The sequence below is a fragment of the Heterocephalus glaber genome, unplaced genomic scaffold (genome assembly GCF_053883595.1).
Source record: "Heterocephalus glaber isolate CG9 unplaced genomic scaffold, H.glaber_assembly_v1.0 deba00001460, whole genome shotgun sequence".
Classification (NCBI taxonomy): Eukaryota; Metazoa; Chordata; class Mammalia; order Rodentia; family Bathyergidae; genus Heterocephalus; species Heterocephalus glaber.
In genome coordinates, this window is record NW_028258307.1 from 1,327,243 (window position 1) to 1,347,846 (window position 20,604).

Below are 20,604 nucleotides of genomic sequence, written 5' to 3' on the forward strand. Positions count from 1 at the left end.
GAGGGAGGGAGGGAGGGAGGAAGGAAGGAAGGAAGGAAGGAAGGAAGGGCAGAGTTCAGCTGGAGCCACAAGGCTGTTTGAAAAGAACTTTCTGGGTGTGGCCCACGATTGGGAATAAACTTGGTGCAGACCACTGGGCTATGTATGACTGCCCATGTCCCCTCCTCCCTAGAAACCCACACCCTAAATCCCATCACTCCTAAGAGGACCTATTCCTCTCCCTGCCCAACGTAACAACTCGAACACAGCTGGGTTCTATAACAACCTAGGAAACACTCAGTCCTCTGAGATGCAGCTGTGTCACTGTACCGGGAGCAAGGCAGGCCCTGAAAGTGTCTCCTCAGAACATTCCACAGCTGCTCATGAGGTGTTCTCCAGATTGGTTTCCATGGAAAAGTTGGGATTGAGTCTCCCCTCTACTGTTCGTTTTGCATCTCTGTTGTTATTACAAAAGCAACACATGCTTGTTCATTGTAGCAGTCAGCCGTCCAGGTGTTTCCTATGTTTGTGCCAACATACTGAGTTTGCATGGCACCATATTGTTCTGCAAGCTGAGTCGCTGGGCGTTGATTTGAGATGAGAGGGCCTCGGGAGATGGGTTGGGGAGTGTAAATGCTAGGACTATCAAGTGGCAGGACTCTGATTCTTCTTTAGGGTTTGGATCACTATAGGGAGAACTAGGAAAAGAAAAGGGGAACACGGAGGATTTGGGGCTGCTCAGTTGGTCCTGGATGAATGGAGCTCCCAGAGTCAACAATTTTGCTTAAGAGAAAAAACTAATGGGTAATTTTTATTTCAGCACTGAAGAGTGTCGTAGGGGAATTGTCTTCTGGGAGAACAGAAACTTTGGGAGGAGATGGTTGCCAGTGGGATGACATTCAGATATCTAGTTGTATTTAGCTCTGAAATTTAAGGCAAAAGGATCCGCAAAAGAGGTGTCAGGTTGACTGAGTGGAGCTGTGCCCGAGATGCTGAGGATGACAGGCAAACTTGTTTGAGAGGAGTTGGTATGGCTCATGGAGAGAGTCCAGTATCTATTAATGGTGTACCATTTGATTTAGTTACAAGTATCAGGTAGGTGGAGTTAGAAGTAAAATTGCTCAACGGCAATTCGAGTATCACTTGGGATCAGACATTTTCAGACTCTGTACACTGGGCAGAAATGGAGGGCAATGGCCTTAGGAACCTTGCCAAGCTAGTGAGTGGAACAGGTGCCCCCAATGCCACTGAACTCAGAGGGAAACCAGAGGAGGCAGCTGCATCAGTCAAGGCCCAGGAGAACTTGAGTAGGGGTTGGCTGGAGAAAGCAGTGAGGATGTGCAGAGGCTAAGGGAGCAGAGTGACAGAGGTTGCCAGATGAGTGGGTGAGATATCCCAGGTCCTTGGTCAGGGTAGGATGGGGAGATGAGGATGGGGGAGAAGCCAAAGGGAAGAAGGTCCAGGAAAGGGTTTCATGGGGCCTCGAGTGAGCTGAGGCCAGGGAAGGAGAGCAACTACAGCACTCTGAAGAGTGGGCTGGGGAGTTCACCACTGGTCTTCCCAATTTGCAGTCCCTTCTCTGGGCTTCACTGAGAGCAGAGGCTGCTGGTGACAGGGAGTTCATATGTCACATGCAGCAGGGATCCCTTCTAGACAGATGTGGCTCCCATTCTCCACTCCTGGCCAAGTGCACTGGCCTCAGCTTCACCCCCGAGCCACTGAGGAGCTCCTGCAATTCCAGGCAGAGCTGTAGAAGCAAAGTAAGGTGTGCAAAATCTTCAGCATAGGGAGTGGCTGTGGGCCCAAGTCCGATTCCTGACTTTGTGTTTCTTTCTCCCTCTTCCTTTAGATGGAGGTGTGTGTGAGCGTCTCCTCGGCCGGCAGCCCTGCTGTAACCCGTGGTTGATGTGCAAGGTTTTGACTGTGTGGGTTTGTGTCTTTCTGGCAGGTGTCTCCTCTGTGACTTCCCTGATGTCCCTGGCTTGGGTGCTAGCCTCCTATCACAAGCTGCTGCGGGACTCCAGGGACGACAAGAAGAGCATGAGCTACAGAGGGGCCCTCATCCACCTCTTCTGGCGCCTCTTCACCATCTCATCCCGGGTTATCTCTTTTGCCCTCTTTGCTTCCATCTTCCAGCTCTACTTCGGGATCTTCGTGGTGGTGCACTGGTGTGCCATGGCCTTCTGGGTCATCCATGGTGGGACAGACTTCTGCATGTCCAAGTGGGAGGAGATCCTGTTCAACATGGTGGTAGGGATTGTGTACATTTTCTGCTGGTTTAACGTCAAGGAAGGGCGGACTCGATACCGAATGTTTGCATATTATACGATAGTCTTAACCGAGAATGCTGCCTTGACGTTCCTTTGGTATTTTTACAGAAACCCGGAGACCACTGACTCCTACGCGGTGCCAGCACTGTGTTGTGTCTTTGTGAGCTTTGTGGCTGGGATCGCACTGATGCTCTTATACTATGGTGTGCTGCATCCCATGGGGCCTCGGGCTAAGGTCTTTGCCAGCTCCTGTTGTGCCGAGCTGCTCTGGGGCATCCCTTTGCCCCCCGATGTTGAGCCCATGGCACCGCAGACCCCTGGGTACCGGGGGGCCCAGGTTACGCCCACCAGAGCCGTGACGGAACCACAGGAGGATCTCACAGCTGACACTTGCTTGCCCGTTTTCCAAGTGAGACCCCTGGGGCCCTCTACCCCGTCGGGGCGTCCTTACTACCCAGAAGGGCCCCTCATTAAGATTGACATGCCAAGAAAGAGGTACCCAGCTTGGGATGCTCACTTTGTGGACAGGAGACTGAGAAGGACTATTAACATCCTGCAGTATGTCACCCCCACGGCAGTAGGCATTCGTTATCGAGATGGGCCGCTCCTCTATGAGTTGCTGCAGTACGAGTCTTCACTCTAAGAACATCTTGACCCAAGTTGAGAAGGGGACCTTGAGTCTGGTTTGCGGCCAATGCCGCTTGCAAGAAATATAACCCTCCCTTTCCCCAGTACACAGAACCACTACACCACCACCGACACCACTACAAAAACATCAACAAGTCACGTCCCCTTCAGATAGGCTTTCTTTCCAGTCACTGTATGTATACAGAGATATTCTCTATGTTTTGTAAGGAAAAACAAAAAGAAAACCTTTCTTTTGTTTTTTACACATAAGAAACAGTATTGAAAAATCCCACACTATGGTTCATAGGATGGAGAAGGAGGAGTCGTCTCCACTCCAAAAGAAAAAAAATTTTATACCTTACACCAAGTGTAGATCATTTATGGGATTGGTGCTGATTGAAAGAACAACACAAAACAAAACAAACAAACACAAACGAACAAACAAAAAACCTGCAACTGCCTTATGCCCTTAGGTGCTGAGTTTCATTAAGTACTGTCACGTTTTCTCATGCAAAACTCTCTGGTGATTTTTGCACCAGGAGAGAGAAAATTAAATAATCAAATGAAGCAAATCTACAAATGAAAACACAAAACAGCCAACAGAATACAATACAAAGCAATCATTCTTCCTATCTATCTGATTATTTGTATTGAAGAAAACAAATTTACCAAAAGCAAAGGCATAAAACCCCTCCCTCTGTTCAGTTTCTCTCCCTCCTCTCCTGTCCCTGTCCCCACTGGCAGAGCCTTCGAGGAGCCAAAGGGCCGTTTGGATCTCAAATGGCTCCGAAGGCTGCTGGAAGGCTGACCATGGGACATGTCAGTGCTCACCTTGCAAGAATTGCATTTGTTTCTCAGTGAAAAGCAAAGCAGAACAAAACAAAAGGCCACCCTAACAATTCGGTAAGGTCAAGAAATTCTACAGCCAATCAAAGGAGATTTCCATATCGGCCATCAAAGAGAATCAGTAATAATAAAACTCAGCATAGTAGCAAAAAGAACGACATCAATTTAAAGGCACAATACTTAATCCGTGACCGGCAAAGATCTCTTCCGTCATTTTAAGGCTGACAACGGTATGCATCTATCACATATGCTAGTGTGTAAGGCCTCTTGTTTCCATTTGGTGGGAAGCCTTAAATTGATCTGGAAAGAATTATTCATTTTTCATTTGTGCTTTTTTTTAAGAAAAAAAAGAAAACATAACACAAAGAGGAAAACTAGAATATATATATCTATATATATAAAAAGTCAAATTCTAATAACTGACCCATTTCAAAGACTGTTTGGTGCTTCTGTCATTGTGGTTGGCTGAAAGTCATTCAGCTCACCTGGTGCATCTGGGTTGAGTGGGAAATTTGTGTGTGCAGTGTATATGTGTGTGTGTATGCGTGTGTGTGTGCCCACAGTGCACGTGTATATGTGTGTGTGTTCCTGCTGCAAGGTCTTGCCAGAAATACACAAAATTGCTAGGAGGCAGGCGCTGTCGTGGCTCTCTGGAGGGCCAGCGCCAGGGCCCGGGTGGGGTGGGGGTTTCGGGGTGCCCGCACGAGGCCCCTCCCCAGAGAGCAGGTGTCCACCAGCAGCAGACACAGGTCTGCGAGGCCACGTGGCGTGGGTGAGGACTTGATTCTGCTATTGATTTTCTCATTGTACCAAGTTGAATATCTGGAGGTGTTGCAAATGTGTTCAACCATTTGTCAACTTTTTATTTTTTGGAGTATTGTTCCTTTCAGGACTATTTCTAAGTTCTGCGGTACCATCACAATACCACTGTATCTCTACTTGGGCACAAAAAAAAAAAGGAAAAGAAAAAAAACATAAAAAAAGAAAAATATCTCCACAAAAGACGATATATATATATATATAAATATAAGTATATATATACACACACAATATTTTAAAGTAAATACTATTGGTCTTTGTTGTGTGTAGTTGCAATTTTTTAAAAGAAAATTCCAGATACAATTGTGTAGGGTGCAAGGCCTCACATTGAACTATTCTGGAAAAGCTGTTCCACTGAGGAATTTTTTTTTATGTTTGTGGAGCTGTTTTTTCGAAAGTTATTATTCAAAGAGGCTTCTCCTTCTCATCTCCTTCATTGTTTATCTAAAAATTTAAAAAATCAGTTGTAAAACAAATGTTTGTTTCCTTTGTTCCAATCTCCTTGCTTACCTGAATTATCTCGCAACTTTGCAGTGCTTCCTGGCCCCCTCTCTGACAGCATCCCCTGGGGTCCTCCGGGTCCCCTCCCTAGGAAGCAGGATGGAACAGAGCACACCCGGGCCTGTGGTGAAGGCCAGCTGGGCTACCCAGGTGCAGCCAGGGGACAGGCCGGCCAGCCACGGCCAGCCACACCCAGCTTCCTGCAGCTGAGGCGCTTCCCTACGGGTGTCCCCTGGTCCCAATGCCACCAGCTGAGGACCCTGCTTTCAAACTCTGCTGTGTACTCTGCTGAGGCTGGGGAAGGTGAGGTGGTGAGGGGCCACCCCTCAGGCTGGCTGAGGTCCCCGCTCTTGTCTGCCCCAGGTCGGGGGCTCTGTGTGTCCCTGGAACCGCTCCCTTGAAGCCGTCCCCAACGTGCCCCCTTGGGACCTCTGCTTTCTTGTCTGTGCTTAGATATATTTCCTTCTCATTTGTACCCCATCATGGGTTTTCATTTGCCAGCTCTCTCACTGCTCCACATTTAGTGCACATGTGTGTGTGCGTGTTCACATTTACACAAGACCTAGAAAGAGAACTTCAGGTGTTGACCTCGAGCACCAAGAGTTGGCGGACGGCTCCCAGCTCAGGGAGGCAGTAGCCACAGGGATGGAGGAGGAGGCCACAGGGCAGCGCAGGAGGCCTTGAGTTCAGTGGCTATTGGACACGGCTCTGGGAGCCGGGGCTGAGACACATTTCTCCTTTCCACCCTGCTTCCCCACTCTTCCATGGCACTGGCACCTGTCCCCACGGTGCAGGTGAGCCCCTGCACCTGTTCATACCTGCTGGGAAAACGGTTTTGCTGAGAGACAGGAAAGGGAAGGAAGGTGAGCCGCAGAGAAGGGAGAGAGGGAGACAAGCACTGTGACCAGACAGATGTCCCCTGTTGTCACTTGCTCCTCATCTTCTAGCAGTCCCTGCTTTTCTAGTCACCAGGAAACACCCTCTCCATTTGCCCCAGGCATCCACTCCCCTTGCTGGTAGGTAGATGGCCCTGGTGTCACTGCAGAAATCCACTGGGGAAGTCTGTCCCCGCCTCCAGATGACTCGGGTCCTGAACATCCAGATCCTCCTTGGCCACTGCACCTATATGATATGATGGCCTCATCCCCTGGGGACCTGCCATTTGCTTGGGCTCCTGATAACCTCCTGTTTATGGGCCAGCAAGGTGCCAGGCCACTCTGTCCCAGCTGCTTCCTGGTGGATGGCCTACAGCATTTTAAAAAAGACATCTCTGGGCCCATTTCTTTCCCAGGACACCTTGATGACAAATAATAATCCAGGCACTTGGCTCTGGTAGGAGATGAGGCCATCGGCACCAGAAGCCGTAGAATAAAATAAACTTGCTTCTCTGTTCCTCATGGCCCCCACTGAATCTTCCCCCGTTCCACATGTCATTTAAGCCCACAGGGCATTGGCTCTTCTTTCTATTCTAAGGAGCAGGGTCTTTCACCATAACGGGACTGCTCTTGTTAGCAACAGTTCTGAAAACTCTGTCACTGTGCTCGGTAGGTCTCGCTGCCTCTATCGGCCTCTCCATGTAAGGAAGCCTCAGCCTGCTCAGGCGTCTTTGGGGCAATGTTGCTGAGCTCACGGTCACAGCCTGAGACAGGAGGCTTCGTGTCTCTTAAGGCCACGATGAGGGGAGATAAGTGGCTTTCAATTCACTGCATCAGTGATACTGACTTCACCTGCTCCAAAGTTTTTCATATCCCGAACATTTGTCCACTCTCTCTGGAAGGTGCTACCTTGGACTCTAGAGTCACACTTGTCTCAGCAAGCTGGGAGCCAAGGATCCCATGGAGAACACATACCCCAAGACAATCAGGGGCCAAAGTGGAATAGACCCAGTCTCTCCTGGCTGCAGTGCCATACCATGAAACAGCCACAATCAAGGGAGACAGCATTTCCCTATGGCCCCAGGGGACCCCACCACTACCCAGGCACAGAATCACCCAGCACTCTGTGGTCCCTGCGGCCTCTCATTGAGTCCCACAGAGGCTGAAAGAGAGCAGAACCTGTCTGGCCACGAGGGTGATTCCACTGGCTGTGTGCCATCTCACACCACGGGCACCGGCCCCTGTGCCACTACAAGCCAGCCAAATTAAGTCGTTTTCTCCATTCTCCCTCCACCTGGTCATAAGGACAGAAGAAAGGTGTCTGGTGCTGGCCTCATTTGGAGAAGCTCAGGTAGAGCCACAGCCCCACTTCCTTGTATCCATCTGAACTCCCTCGGGTGTCTGTGCTCCTGCTGGAGACCTCACACCTTCCTCTTCCCTGTCTCTGCTGCTCCGCTCCTGTGGCTGGACCTGAGCACAATGTGCTCTGCCCCTTAACTAGGAATGGAGCCAGGAGATAGCAGCGTGCAGGTGCGAGGCCTAAGAGAAAGCTAGACTGGGGTGCACTCCAAAGCTTCCACACCTGCCCATCCCTGCTTTTTGGAGGGTTGAGCTGGTGACAGTCAGCTGACATCTGTCTGGTCCCCCCTAGAGTGGTGTTTCCTGTTCCATTAAGGAAATATTGTAATAACATGATCAGATTTGATTGGAGGGAATGGGACTTAAATTTAGAGAATGTAAAGGGAAGAAAGATCATTGTGACTTCACCTAGATCCAAGTGACATTCTTGGTATAGACAGGGAACTTTGCAGAGTAGACCGGAAGTGCTTAGGGGAGCCCTGGGAAAGACCATGTGCTAGTGAAGGGGAGGAGCCGGGCCAGCCGTGCTTATAGGGATTTCATTGCTTTATTCTCCAACATGTCCTCAAGGATGATGGCCCTCCTCACATAGCATGGCACAAGGAACTCCTTTCCTGAAGGTCCAGGTCCAAGTTTGTGTCATTTTGTCCTCATCCCAGTCTGGCCACTGTCACAGAAGCAACATTCCATTCTCACCCACAGCCCAGCTTCGGGAATGTGGGTATCCCAGAGGCCAGCCCATCTACAGTTTCAGTGCCATAAGCTTGTAAGAAGCCTGTCCCTGTGCATCCTAAATCAGTGTGTGCCCAACCCAATGTCAAGACATAACATGGCAACACTGCCCTCTCAGAGATGTGTTCCTAAGCCCCTCTCTGGGGAAAAGGATGTCGTTTATTTTGAATTCTTGCAGTGGCAATGCACACCTCCTGCTCCCCCATCTTCAGCTGCTTTAAAGGTTTCTTTTCCGGCTCCAAACGCTGCATCTTGTGCTATTGGCCAAATATCAGACACACTGCCTTGATCCAGCTACAGCTTTTTTCCTCTGCCCGCCTGGTTCTGTCTGCCTTATTCCTCTCCCCCAGGCACCATCTGCTTCTTCTTGCTCCCTGTGCCTTTCCTTGCAGTGGTTGGCAGCACACTGCTGAGCCATACTGGAGCCAAAGGTCGTGAGTGCTGTTAATGACAGCTCCTGAGGGCAGCAGACGGAGTGCGGCAGGAGGTTCCCCTTCACCAGGCCGACACTTACGACCAGACCACAGTGGACATGAGCAGGCAGGACCTAGGGACACTGCCCTGGGCTGCCCTGTTGCATGCAGGACAATGTGCAGGTCCTGTAGGAGACCTTGCCTTGGCCCACCCACTCCTAATAGTAATCCCAAGATCCTGGCCCAAACTGAAGTCAGGCAGTAACTATGCTCCTGCCTCCAGGGTACACTACTCCTAAAAAGTCAACCTCAAACCAAGGAAGACAAAGATATTTATTATTTCCCTTTGGTCTAGTGACAATTGGTAACTGTGTGAACTGTCCATAGCAAACCTAGGCCATGTGTCATGGCGGACACAGACGCGCTCACCAGTTCAATGAACTCCTCGGCTCATCTGCAGTGCAGCTCCCGGGTTCTCCGCTAGAGGGGGCTTGAGGATTTGCTCCAGCTGCCCACCTCGTAGGCGCTCTTCTTAGGCCCAGAAAGATCGGGAAAGATCAGGAAATGCCACAGGCTGATTCAGGGGCCCCACTGTGACTGTGGATAACTCACTTCACCTCTCGGTGCCTTGGTTTCTCCATCTGTAAAGTGAAGAGGGAGAGGGCCAACTTCTGCTCTCCCTCCTGCTCAGGGATGTTGTGAGGATTCGATGTTGCCTGTAGCGAAGGTATGGTGGGAGGAAGAGGGGCAGCCTCATTCCTTGGGAAATAAAACCATGGAAGGAGGGAGATTTCCAGGAACACTGGCACCCAGAAGCCCCCAGGATGAGCAGGAAGGACACATGGACAGGGAGAAGACTCACATCCCTGGAGTCCTTAGACATTCACAGCACTGTGAACCCAGTTCAATGGTACCCTGGTCAGGTGACCCTGGTCACCTGGCTCAAACTGACCACTTGTAATTCTTAAACCAAATCTCTTGATGTTAATTTGTCCTAAAGGACCAATTATGGGAATGTCAATCTGAAAACCGATATCCACTGAACTTTGGGCAGACAGAGAAGGGAGGTACGTGAGTGCGTGGAGGTTGTTTGAAAGGTGGCAGAAAGCTCTTCAGAAAGTATCTCTCACCTTGTTCTAAACCCTGAGGCTCACCTCATCCAAAGGACTCACCTTCTCTTTCCCCTCTGCAGAATACCGAAAACAAAATTTGCTTTTCAGTTGTCCCAGTCACCAAATATGTGGGTCCCCATGGTGGTCTTCATCCCTCCCCGGTGTGCTTTTACTGATGCCTGGAGGCAGAGATTCAGAGATAAACAAGGCTGGGGTGGGGACTATCACAAATTTTCTTTTTCTAAATCAGGGTATTTTTTTTCCGCATCATTTGAATTGGAAAAACTAAGTTGAATTTCTTTTTCTTTCCTTTTTTTTTTTCCTTTTTATTATGGTTTGACTGTTATCATTTCAAGGACCAAGCTACACTTTGAGCAAGAAACCAGACCTATCCTAAAGGACTTTATGTATTCTTGGGACCCAACCCAGAGTGAGGGCAGGTGGGAACCAGGGAGGACACTAGCACTCAAGCCTCCCAGCTGGGACACTGATTTGCGATTGGCTCTGAGAACTGGAAAGGAGAATTATAGAAGCTTCAACTGTTATGGATCAGTCAATCTGGCCCTGACAGGTATGTCTGATCTAGAAATTCTTAGCAAAAAAGAAAGGGAAAGAAAGAACTGTCATGAGGAACAGAGTGCTTCCAAGGGCAGGTCTCGGTTGCTGCCCCCAAACCTCTCGCCCTTGACAGTGGAGCCCAAACTCCGTCCCACCTGCCCTGACCCTGCTCCCCAAGGTGAATACTGCTGTGATGGCACGAGGGTCCAGGTCACTGCCTGGAAATCAGTGATGACTTCTGTTGGATTTTGTGTCTGATTGTTCTGTGACTAGGCCAAAATCTGCCAGGGTTATTTGTTTCCAGAAAATATTTCTGATGATTACCAAAAGGAAGGCATGCACAAGACCCCAGACCCACTTCTGAGTCCACCAGCACCCTTTGGACTGGTGAATGGATTGTGTGGCACTCGGGAAGGAGAACTTTGAGGATGGGTTCCGTGTGGACCTCCAGGGAACCGGATGCCTTGGTAGACTATAGGAAAGGTGAAAGGAAGAGGAGAGTGAGTATGTGGAAGCAAAGCATCGGCAACCAGCTAGTCAGTCCTTCCTGACTCTCTGAAGCAGAAAGGGCAAAGCATATTTTTTTCAAATAGAGGAAATTGATTTTACAGAGTGACGTATTTCAGCATTTTTTTGTAAACAAAAGTATCAGAGAAAGTGCCTAAAGAAAAGAGAGGCATGGTCTTATGGACAGATCATGTATCTGGAAACAAAAAATGTAGGACTCTGTCTTTCCACAGACCTACCTAGGTTCAGTCACTCTGGGGCCAATTTCTCTTCTTGTGAAATAAGAATATTGCTTACCTACCTCACAGGGATGTTGTGAGGATAAAGTAATTAATGTCTGGTAAAGCGCTTGAAGGATCAAAGTGTTATGGTTATCACTTTGCTTCTATTTAAAATCCTTTTGAACACTAAGCAAGCACCTACTACGTGCAAGGCACCATGCTTGGTGCAGTGGAGGAAAAGACATGAGCTCCACCTCTGTTCTTTTTAGGTTAAGAATATTTTAAAGAGATAAGAGGGCAGAATAGCAGTGTTATCTCAGCTGAGGGCAAGAAAGGTGAACTCTGACTTTCTGCCCAGCGAAGCTACTCTCCTTTCCTGCCTGAGTATCTGGGCAAGCAAGAAGGAAGGGCTGTAAGTCCCGTGGCGCCCATCAGAGAATGCCCTTCTGAGAAGCAAACGTGGCTCACTGTATTCCCTTCGAGGGGAGATGAAGGCACGTGGCAGTGAGTGCTCCCAGTGCTGAGCACATTTGGTTCTATTATCTCAACTGTCCCTCCTGTGCTCAACTTATTGTGACTGCAGCCTTCATCTCCTCTCTTTAGACCCAGAGAATGATTTGCTTCTGCTGTCCTGGTAGAGTGGGCACTTTCTGGTTTGTTCGTTTCCTAGGAAAGTCTGGTACGCTGTTTGCTGGAAAGGCTTGGCTTCCAAAGACATGGGTCTTTACTAGAAAACAGATTAAAACATGAGATGTCTTTCGGGGAGGAGGGGATCATTTTCAATTGCTTAGCTGCCTCACATAACACAAAGCCTTTTAAACTATTTCTTGTTTGTTTTTCCATCTGCAGAAAGTTCTTCCCTTTCTAAACACAGTGAACCAAGTCTGGATTCTAACGTGTTCTAAAACACAGAGAATCTCTGATTGCTTGGAGAGTGCTGAGCCAGGGATTCACTCAATTCTGCAAAGAGCCAAACCCTCTATTGAGCTGAACAGGTGCAGATTCCAGCCCCACACTGAAGCTTCCTCAGGGTGCTCCCTGAGGCTTTTAGCTATGGGAATGGTCTTTTCAGTGATCAAGAGTCCCTAGAAATCCTCAGAACGCAGTGGGAGCTTCCTTGGTGTGGTAGAAGAGAAATAATTTTCCTTTCAGAGGGTAGAAAGGACAAAGAGAAAAGGAAGGTATTTTGGTTTGAAAAACAAATCCTTTTTGTAAGAAGGGATGGGGTCTCAGATGTCCATAGTGGTCCTCTCTGTCTTGGATAAAGGACTGGGGAGGTCGCAGTGAGTTCCCTTAGGTACCCAAGGCAGCGCTGAGCCTTCACATCCTTTCCCTTTCTACCTGGAGCCTGAGGAAGGGGTGGCTTCACCTCTGGAGCTGCCATCTTGCCCTGGCTCATTCTGAGTTTCTCAGCCAAGTCTCTTCCCTTCTGTAACCCATGCCGACCAACAGCTCCCAGCTTTGGTGTTGATTTGTTGATTCCACAAGGCCTCGTCTGCACGTCCAGGCTCTTTGCTTCCCCTGGCTCCTACAGCCTTCCACTTGCCTTGGCACCACTATTGCTGCATGCTTCTGCCCGATGCATCACGCCATCCCCAGTACTGCCATTGGTCCAGTCTGCCAGAAGTCAAGAACAGGAGCTGTCTCTTCCTTTTGTTAAAATCCATGTGCCTTTAAAAGGTCTGGCACTGGGTCCCTGGTGGCGATTTCATGAAGGTGGAGGATAGGAGAGAGGGACAGACAGTGTTTGGAATGCAGTCGGGACACTCATAGCCTGTGAAGCCAATGTGGGCCATGACAGAAAATGTACAGTTTTCACAGCTCCTGGGCTATCTGGGGCATTATCTCATAAAAATAACAACCACAGATGCCCTCTGCCACACTGTCAACCACTGTGCTGTGGACCTGCTCCTGCTTGATGGCTTTCTCCCTGTTTGGATTTATACTTACTATGAGTTGCCCAAGGAGGGAACAGAAGGAGAGAGCAGGCACACTGAAAACCTCCTCAGCTAGGAGGTGATTGAGATTGTGAAATTGTTACGAACTATGCAGAAGCCAGGGAGCGATGAGAGGGTAACCATATTCTGTGCTTATTGATCACACTGAGATACATACATGTGGCAATCCTGGATATGTATATGTGTATGTATACATATGTGTGTGTCTTTTCTCCTAAAGGTCTTGAAAGCTTCAAGGGAAAGAATATTCTGATATTTAAAGCTCCTGGTAGACTTAGAGTAGACCTGACCTAGATGAATGGTTTCCTTTCTTGAGGGCACAGGGTCTTAAAGAAACCCCTGGCTGGTCAACACCCTCGTCTCTGTACTGGACTTTGAGAGACTCTCTAGTTGTGACCAACATTCCTAGTAGGTCTGCAGCCCGACATGGGTGTTCCAGGAAACAGCTTCCTAGACAGCTCCCTGTTTTGCACAATGCTGATCACACAAGTAGACCTGGCCAGTTAGCAGGACAGTCACCAAAGTAGGGAAAGAAAACAAACACAGGTGATGGAGCTTGGAGCTTGTCTGCCACAGCTCTGATCCTGGTGGATGTTGGATATTCTTTGGCCACCAAGGTCTTGGACCATGAACTGCATGCATAGCTGACCTGCAGGATCAATATATGCAGGTGAAGCTGGGCTAGACCTTGAGGACTCAGGGGCAGGGACTCCCCTGCCTAGATGCAAAGTCCTCCTAGCAACTCTGATAGGTGGGAAACATTTCAGGCACTTGCTGGGGGCGTTGGGGGCGGCTAGTTCCAGCAGAGCCACAACTTCTCCTGCTAGGACGACAAACCTTGGTCTTTCTGACAGCTTCAGAAAAAGCACAGGTACATTTGCAGTGAAAAACCACTCTAGTCCCCTTCTGTCCCGGCCACGAAACGAGCACAAGTGAGGCAACAGGATGTTGGGCGCACTGGAAGAATCCTTCCTCGGAAGGGGAGAGCACGTGCTTCTGGGAGGGAGAAGGCACCCATGAGGCAGTGTTCTGAGCCACCAGCCTTTCCTTCCCGAGCTCCTGCTCTAGCTGGAAGAACCAAGGCGGCCATCTTCAGTCCTGCGGTCCATGTTCAAGGACAGCTCAGATCCGGCAGGTGCTTGCTAAGACTCCCCCGCCACCTGGGAGGCCTGGTGGCAAAGTCCACAGGGTCTGTCCAGGACCCCTAGACACCTTTCTAGCCCCAGTCCCCCAGAAGAGCCTCCGGGGCTCTTCTGATCTGTCACTCATGTGTGGTCTGTATTTCTGGAAACCTGGCGGTGTGGCCTTGTGGCCTTGGGGCCAGCTGGTGTGCACTGTCATGCCGGGACCAGCCATCACCCCATCACCTTTCCTCCCTTGCCTCATCCCAGCTGTGCCATCCCAGCCCCAGAGCCATGCAGGCAGCCATTGACTCTGCTTTCCCTAAGGACATCTACGCACAGTCCAACTTCTGGCCCTGGACACATTCTTAGGTCCCTTTGTCCCCAGGCCCAAACCCTGGTGTGCAATGTTTCCATTCTCTTCCCCCTGCGGGGCCTTTCTGGTGAGAGCATGTGTTCAAGAGACCCACTTTTCTGCTGGTGTCACAGAGAGGCTTCTCCATGGAATCCAAGGAGAGAAATCAGGAGGTGGGATGAAGGAAGATGAGAGAGCAGTCATGGGCCAGTGGGGCAGCCCGGGCTTCCTGTGTGGCTTCAGCCTTTCACTAGTAAAAAAAAACCTGACAGGTTTGTTACACACAAAAAAATATTTAAGTGGAAGGAAGGAAGGGAAAGAGGAGGAGAGGAGAGGAGAGAGGAGTGGAGTGAGAGGGGAAGAGGAGAAGGAGAAAATATTCTCTGCGACCTCATCAACATCTCCTGGTGTCTCGGGCTGTCTCTGTAGTTTGCTGAGTGCCGAGCGCCCCAGGGTTTTGCAGCCTGAGCCTGGCTGCCAGCTGGCGTGGCATGGTGTGGCAGTGCTCTGGCCCCACTGACTCCACCCCATGCATGAGGCACTGTGGCTTCTCCTGAGCCCATGGCTCTCAGGCCCTTTGCAGTCTGCAGGTCTCAGAAGACTGGAATCTGGTCTCTGTCTTCAGAACCGGGTTTCAGGGACCTCCTCTCGCATTTTAGTTTTTCTTCGATGCTCTTCTCCCAGTCTTCCTTCTTCAGGGTAACCCACTAAGGCTGATGACGCATCTAGTAGACTCTTCATGGAGGCCCTGGGAAACAGGGACAAGTGGCTTTTCTCTGTCCCGTGAAGGTGCTGGAATAGGCTTCCCATTTCCTGAACTTCTCAGGTAATTTAGAGCCATGAGTGCATATAATTTGTAATTTTCCCTAAAGGGCTAACACAATTTCCAGTCGTTCCTGTCCACGGAGCCTCAGCTGCCTGAGAAACTTGTATTCTTGGCTTTCTAGGGAGCAGGGCCTTAAACATCATTGATTTTTAGATTCCAAACTCCCCATCCCACCCCAAAGGAAGTGATTGGGCAAGTGGATCCCTAAAGGCAAAGTGGGAGAACTTGGCTGTTAGGAGCTGAGGCTGGTGGCCAGGCCCCTGCATTCCTGATACCATAGGGCAGCAACTTTGCATAGAAGTAAACCCATGTGTGCAGCCAGCATTCTCTTCTCCATTTCCTGCATTGATGTAATTACATCCTGGGAAGAACCGGGTGGATAGCGTGCACCTTCCAAAGCTCAGACCTGGCTCACTTCTGCTCTTGAGGGTGCTGAAATAATCTTCCGCAAACTACAGGCTGAGAACAAAGTGTACAGGCTGAGCTTCTCAAAGGGACAGGTTCATGGCTACCTGCTGTTAGTCAAATTCCTCACCTGGGGGAACTCCAGTGAGTCCGTGACGGCCCCTCTCTCAGGGCCAGGTTAGCATACCCGAGAGGCCTGGGTAGTCACCTGGCTGTGTATCATGACAAAGCCACACAGGTGATGGTTGGTGCTCTCTGGGCAAGGCCAGGGCCCCTAGTGCAGTGGGGGTGATGTAACTAACATGCACCTTTGGAGGGAGAAAGAAACCCCGGTTCTCCGAATGTAATTTAACTGAACATCTGTTGTATGCCAACCGTAGTCCTTGCCCACGGATCAAACAAGAGGGAGGGGAAATATCAAAGGACAATCCAAAAGATGTTGTAAAGTCTGGAAAGGAAATCTGAGCCTGGCATAATGGGGTAGCAGAAAGACTCCCAGTAGGAAATCATTAAATCGGAACTCTGTGGCCATGAGGCAGTTATTTGGCTTTTCTAATCATCAATGTCCTCATGTCCAAAATATTCTTTCCAGTTCTAAAATACTCCAGTGGTCATGACTCAGATAGTGCATGACTGCCTAGTACATGGCAAACGGTGATGGCACAAAGGCCCAGGAAAATGCTGCAGGGCCCCGGGGGGAGCGCATGATCTTGAGCATGAGGCTATGGGCGGAGGCAGCATGGAGCTGAGCCTGTCCCTGCTTCTCATCCCCTGGGCCACAGATTCCACCTTCCACCAGTCTCCCCCAGTGAGACTGGGGTTCCCTCCCTTTCTCCCATCTCTGGTGGCCAGCAGCAGCATGGAGCTGCGCTTCCCCTTGAGACTCCACTTGCTGTGGTCCCAGGTTGGAGGAGGGCAGGGCCTGAGGCCAGGGGTGTAAATGTCCTGTCCAGAAGGAGGTTCTGGAAACCCCAGAAAGGAAGAATTAAGCAGAGACCACTCCCCTCCAGCGCCTAAGGCAGAGACTCCCAAACAACCAGGACTGTTGGGATGGAAAGCAGTCGGTGGCAGAGAGCATACGAGGAGGCCCCGGGAAAGGGGGACTGGTGGCTTTTCTCTGTCCCAGGAAGGTGCTAGAGGAAGCCCTTTGAGACTGAAGGACTGCTTGGACAGAAGTCTTTTGTTTGCCTCTGCTGTCCCTGCCCTTGAAGTAGGCTTAGGTAAACACTTTGGAATGTTGGAAGATAGTACACATTATTTATTTGATTATTATTATCTTTCTTAAATGGGGTGATCACTTTTGGTACAAACAAAACTCTGAATTTGGAAACCATTAAAACCAGAAAGCCCAGCTCAAAGAACCAGAAGGAAAGCTAGAATTTCATTTAAATGATGTATTTCGAAGACCACCAGCAGCAGCTTCCTCCTGTCTTCAGGAGATATGTCGGCTTTGTTAGACCCAGCGAGAGAGAATCAACCAGAGACCGATATTAAGTCCACACAGGAATTTATTACCAGCTGGGACCCGAGCTGAGCATTGGACTCGAGCCCCGACTGGGGGGAGACAAACATGTTTTATACACCTTGGAGGCCAACAGTTTTTAGGCCTCCCTATGGGGGTAGAACTAGCAAAGCAAGCGAAAGGTAAGGAAGCAGAATGTCCTGCGGTTAGAACATTTGTAAAACAATAGTTGATTAATTGTGGTTTCTAAAGAGACTGTCTAAGGGGAGGAGGTTTCTAAGCTTCTTCCTTCTGAGTTCACCTAAAGGGCAGGCAGGTGGGTCAAGCAGCAATATGGAGTCTGTTTTGCTAACTAGGGTCCTTCATGCTTGAGTTTGGGAAGAGTGGTCCCTGTGCGGGGAACCATCTTGATCCTGGTCACAGGTCTCCGTGTCTTGTCTCCATGGGCTTGGAAGTGGAAGGCACATCCTGGGAGCCTGCAGGTCACACCAGCATGGCCAGTGGACTTCCCTTTCCCAGCCCAGACATAGAGCCAGGCAGGGACAATGGCTGGTGGGGGGACCCTGTTCCCCCTCTGTGCCCAGAGACTTTCCTGCAGGAAAGACAGGATTCCCATTGGCAGATGTAGCATGGCTCTCACCTGGAGGAACAGAGGTGTGGATATTTCAAGGCTGGCAAAGGCTCTAATGATAGCTTCAATGCCATTTCATCAGCTTGCAATCCTTTCCCAGTTGGACAGTGGCACACAGAATTTTGGTGCTCCAGGTGGCCAATGGCTTCCATTTCTTGGCTAGACTCTGTGGATGGAGTAGAACTGATTCTAAGTCAACCTGTATGGTTCAAGGCTATGTGGACAGACAGGGGCATCTGTCCGTCCTCATTAATCTAGAACTGGTTCTATTTGTCGCAAACTCTGCCTATGGATGTAATTTTCTTTCTTTCTTTCTTTCTTTCTTTCTTTCTTTCTTCCTTCCTTCCTTCCTTCCTTCCTTTCTTTCTCTTTCTTTTTCTTCCTTCCTTCCTGTTCCCTCTTTCTTTTTTCTTTCTTAATGCATCACAGCCAAGTTATGTTAGAAAAACACAATTCTATATAGATTTTTCTTAGCATGAGATTTTTCGTCTTTAGGAAATCTTTGTTTCCAGAGTCTGAGGCTCCTCATTACTTTCTAAAGGCTGAAATATTTTTCCTTTTCTCTTAGCCAAAAAAGACAGTTGCATTGAAAAAAACAGTGTCAGGCTCTTTTTCACCTCTCTCTCTATTGTGTTGGAGTAGACAAATGCACATGGGCTGAGATATTTTGAATCAATGGCTCCAGGGTCTTTCCTGAGGATGAAGAACTTTTCTGTCTTCCCCCCCTACCCCACACCAGGGTAGGAAACAGAAAGTCAGGGTGGTCAGGTAGTGACAGAAGGTCATGGCAGGTCAGGGTGGTGACAACAAATAATTTAACTTCTCGAAACCTTGTGGTGCCTTTTCTCGTGGTGCTTGTTTGTCATTCACTCCACTCAAGGCAGCCACTTGCAGCAAGCAGCAATGCCAGTACTTCCCTTGGTATTATGTGCCAGTGCGGTAAAAGACTTTAATGTATACGTATATAGATACTGACATGTCACTATAGTTATATGATTATATAATTGAGGTTCTGATGCAGCTTTGGTTGGGAGTTGATCAATCCTCTGCAAAAAATACTACTACTCAGCTGGAACTAATGGATCTCTTGGAAGAATGACGTTGGGGAAGGACAGTGACGGATGAGATGGGTTTTTCTCCTGTGACAAGAGCGTTCTCCTTTCTTGTGAAAGTTGCTGTCTCCATCACATGAGTGTTTGATAAGGGAGCAAAGAGCAGCTTCTTTTCAACTTCCTTTGGTGCTGATATTTTTAAAAAATTCTTTGTTCATTTGGCTTCCCTGCCTGTGACCAATAAGCTGCTTTTCCAAAATCTCAATTCACCACTCAAAGTTGGGAGGAACAGTCTGGGAGTAAGGGGCCAGAGTTCAGGCATTCCTGACTGTGTTTCTGGACTTGGTTTCCTCTGTGATCTGCATAAGTTTTCCAGACTGTTTCCCCATCCAAAGTAGGTATCATACTCCTTCCTTACATCAAGGGGAAGGGTAACTTAAAAGGATTAATCAAGGACACAAAATCATTACATCATTATTAATCTGGAGACAGCAACTTGACGTGTTTTTGAGATTTTGTTTGTATGTTGCTAAGATTTTAATCTTGGTGTTTTGCTTTGTTCCTCTTTCTTCCTCCATCTCTACTACGTTTTGTGTCCTTCCTTTGGCAATACCTTGGAATATTGTATAACTGGTTGAGATTCACTTAGGATGTTGGGTAGTGCTAATTTCTCCCAAGGGAACAACATCACTAATACTGTATAAGGTGCTAGAATCAAACCTCATTTTATATACTTTGGTTCTTAGAGAAAAACAAAACATGCAGAATTCTTTCTGTGAAGCCTTACTATAGATTGTTATAGCCAATTGTTTATCCAAAAAATGAGAGAGAATAGAAAATAAAGATAAGAGGCTGAGATTCTCTAGAAAATGTAACTAAAAGACCTTTGCTATTTCATATATTAATGTAAATTACCATATATTATATATATGATATATATATATTTATGTGTGCTTGAGGTAGATAGAAAGAATGGGAAAATGTACAGTGCTCATCTTTGGTTTTAATTTTCACTTGGTTCACAACTTTTAGTATGTGTGCGAGAGAGGTTCATGGTGGGGATTGGATGGTGATGCACAGAGAGATTCCTGACATTACTGACATTTCTGTTCTGTTCTGAGTGTTACCAGAAGGACTAGGCTGAATGAGAGACGATGGGAATGTTACAATGGAGATGTGATTTTTCATGTTCTAAGCATTGCTGTCACACATTGGTGGTTTTCTTCCTTATTTGAAGGTTTCTCAACAGCACTGTAAAAATGGTCTCCGCTGGGGTGTTAACATAGAATGTTTACCTCAAGAAAACTTTTTTAAAAGACAGTTGTTTTATCTCTCATCTCTTAAAGAATAATGACCCCCTCTCCCACCCAGAATGTGGGGCATTGCCACGGAAGTTCAGTAAGAGAATTGAACCATTTCTGGTGCTGTCTTTCACACCTTCATCCCCACTACCAACCCTTCTTTAGTTGCTACTGAAAGCAAGAATCTGAAAGACAACTTTTGATAGGAAGTGGGGCGAAGGTGTAGGAAGAGTGTATTGGTGAATCCAAACTGTGCCAGAACTAGTGGTGTGGAGTCCTTTCAGAGGTTGGCTGTGTAATTCAGGTGTTTAGCGCTAGCATGTGTGTGTGCGTGTGTGCGTGTGTGTGTACTGTATATATGTCTCAGTGTATGAAATGTCTGGTGGACAGAAAACAAAATACAGCAAACAGAAATGAATAGAAAAAAACTATATCAAATGCTATTTTATCCGAGATGCACTTGTTCACCTTGATGAGAAGCCACTGTTTCACAACTATGCAATCCTTCCCTTTCTCCTCCCTCCCGCCTTCACCTCAGATTTCCAAACTGTTTCCCTATCCCTCACAGATTTCCAAACTGTTTCCCTATCCCTCACAGATTTCCAAACTGTTTCCCTATCCCTCACAGATTTTTTTCCTTTGTCCAAGAACCACAATATCCGACCCCTGGTTCA

The 20,604-nt window shown here is 48.3% G+C and overlaps 1 protein-coding gene across 1 annotated transcript in view; it reads left to right on the forward strand.

Annotated features, from left to right (window-relative positions):
- The window catches only part of Xkr6 (XK related 6), a 234,740-nt gene extending 214,367 nt beyond the window's left edge, over window positions 1-20,373 (forward strand). Inside the window, exon 3 of the mRNA XM_004848447.3 lies at window positions 1,928-20,373. Within this exon, the coding sequence (XP_004848504.1) occupies window positions 1,928-2,892 (965 nt within the window). The 3' untranslated portion in view covers window positions 2,893-20,373. The remainder of the gene's footprint in view (window positions 1-1,927) is intronic.
- Window positions 20,374-20,604: the final 231 nt, after the last annotated feature.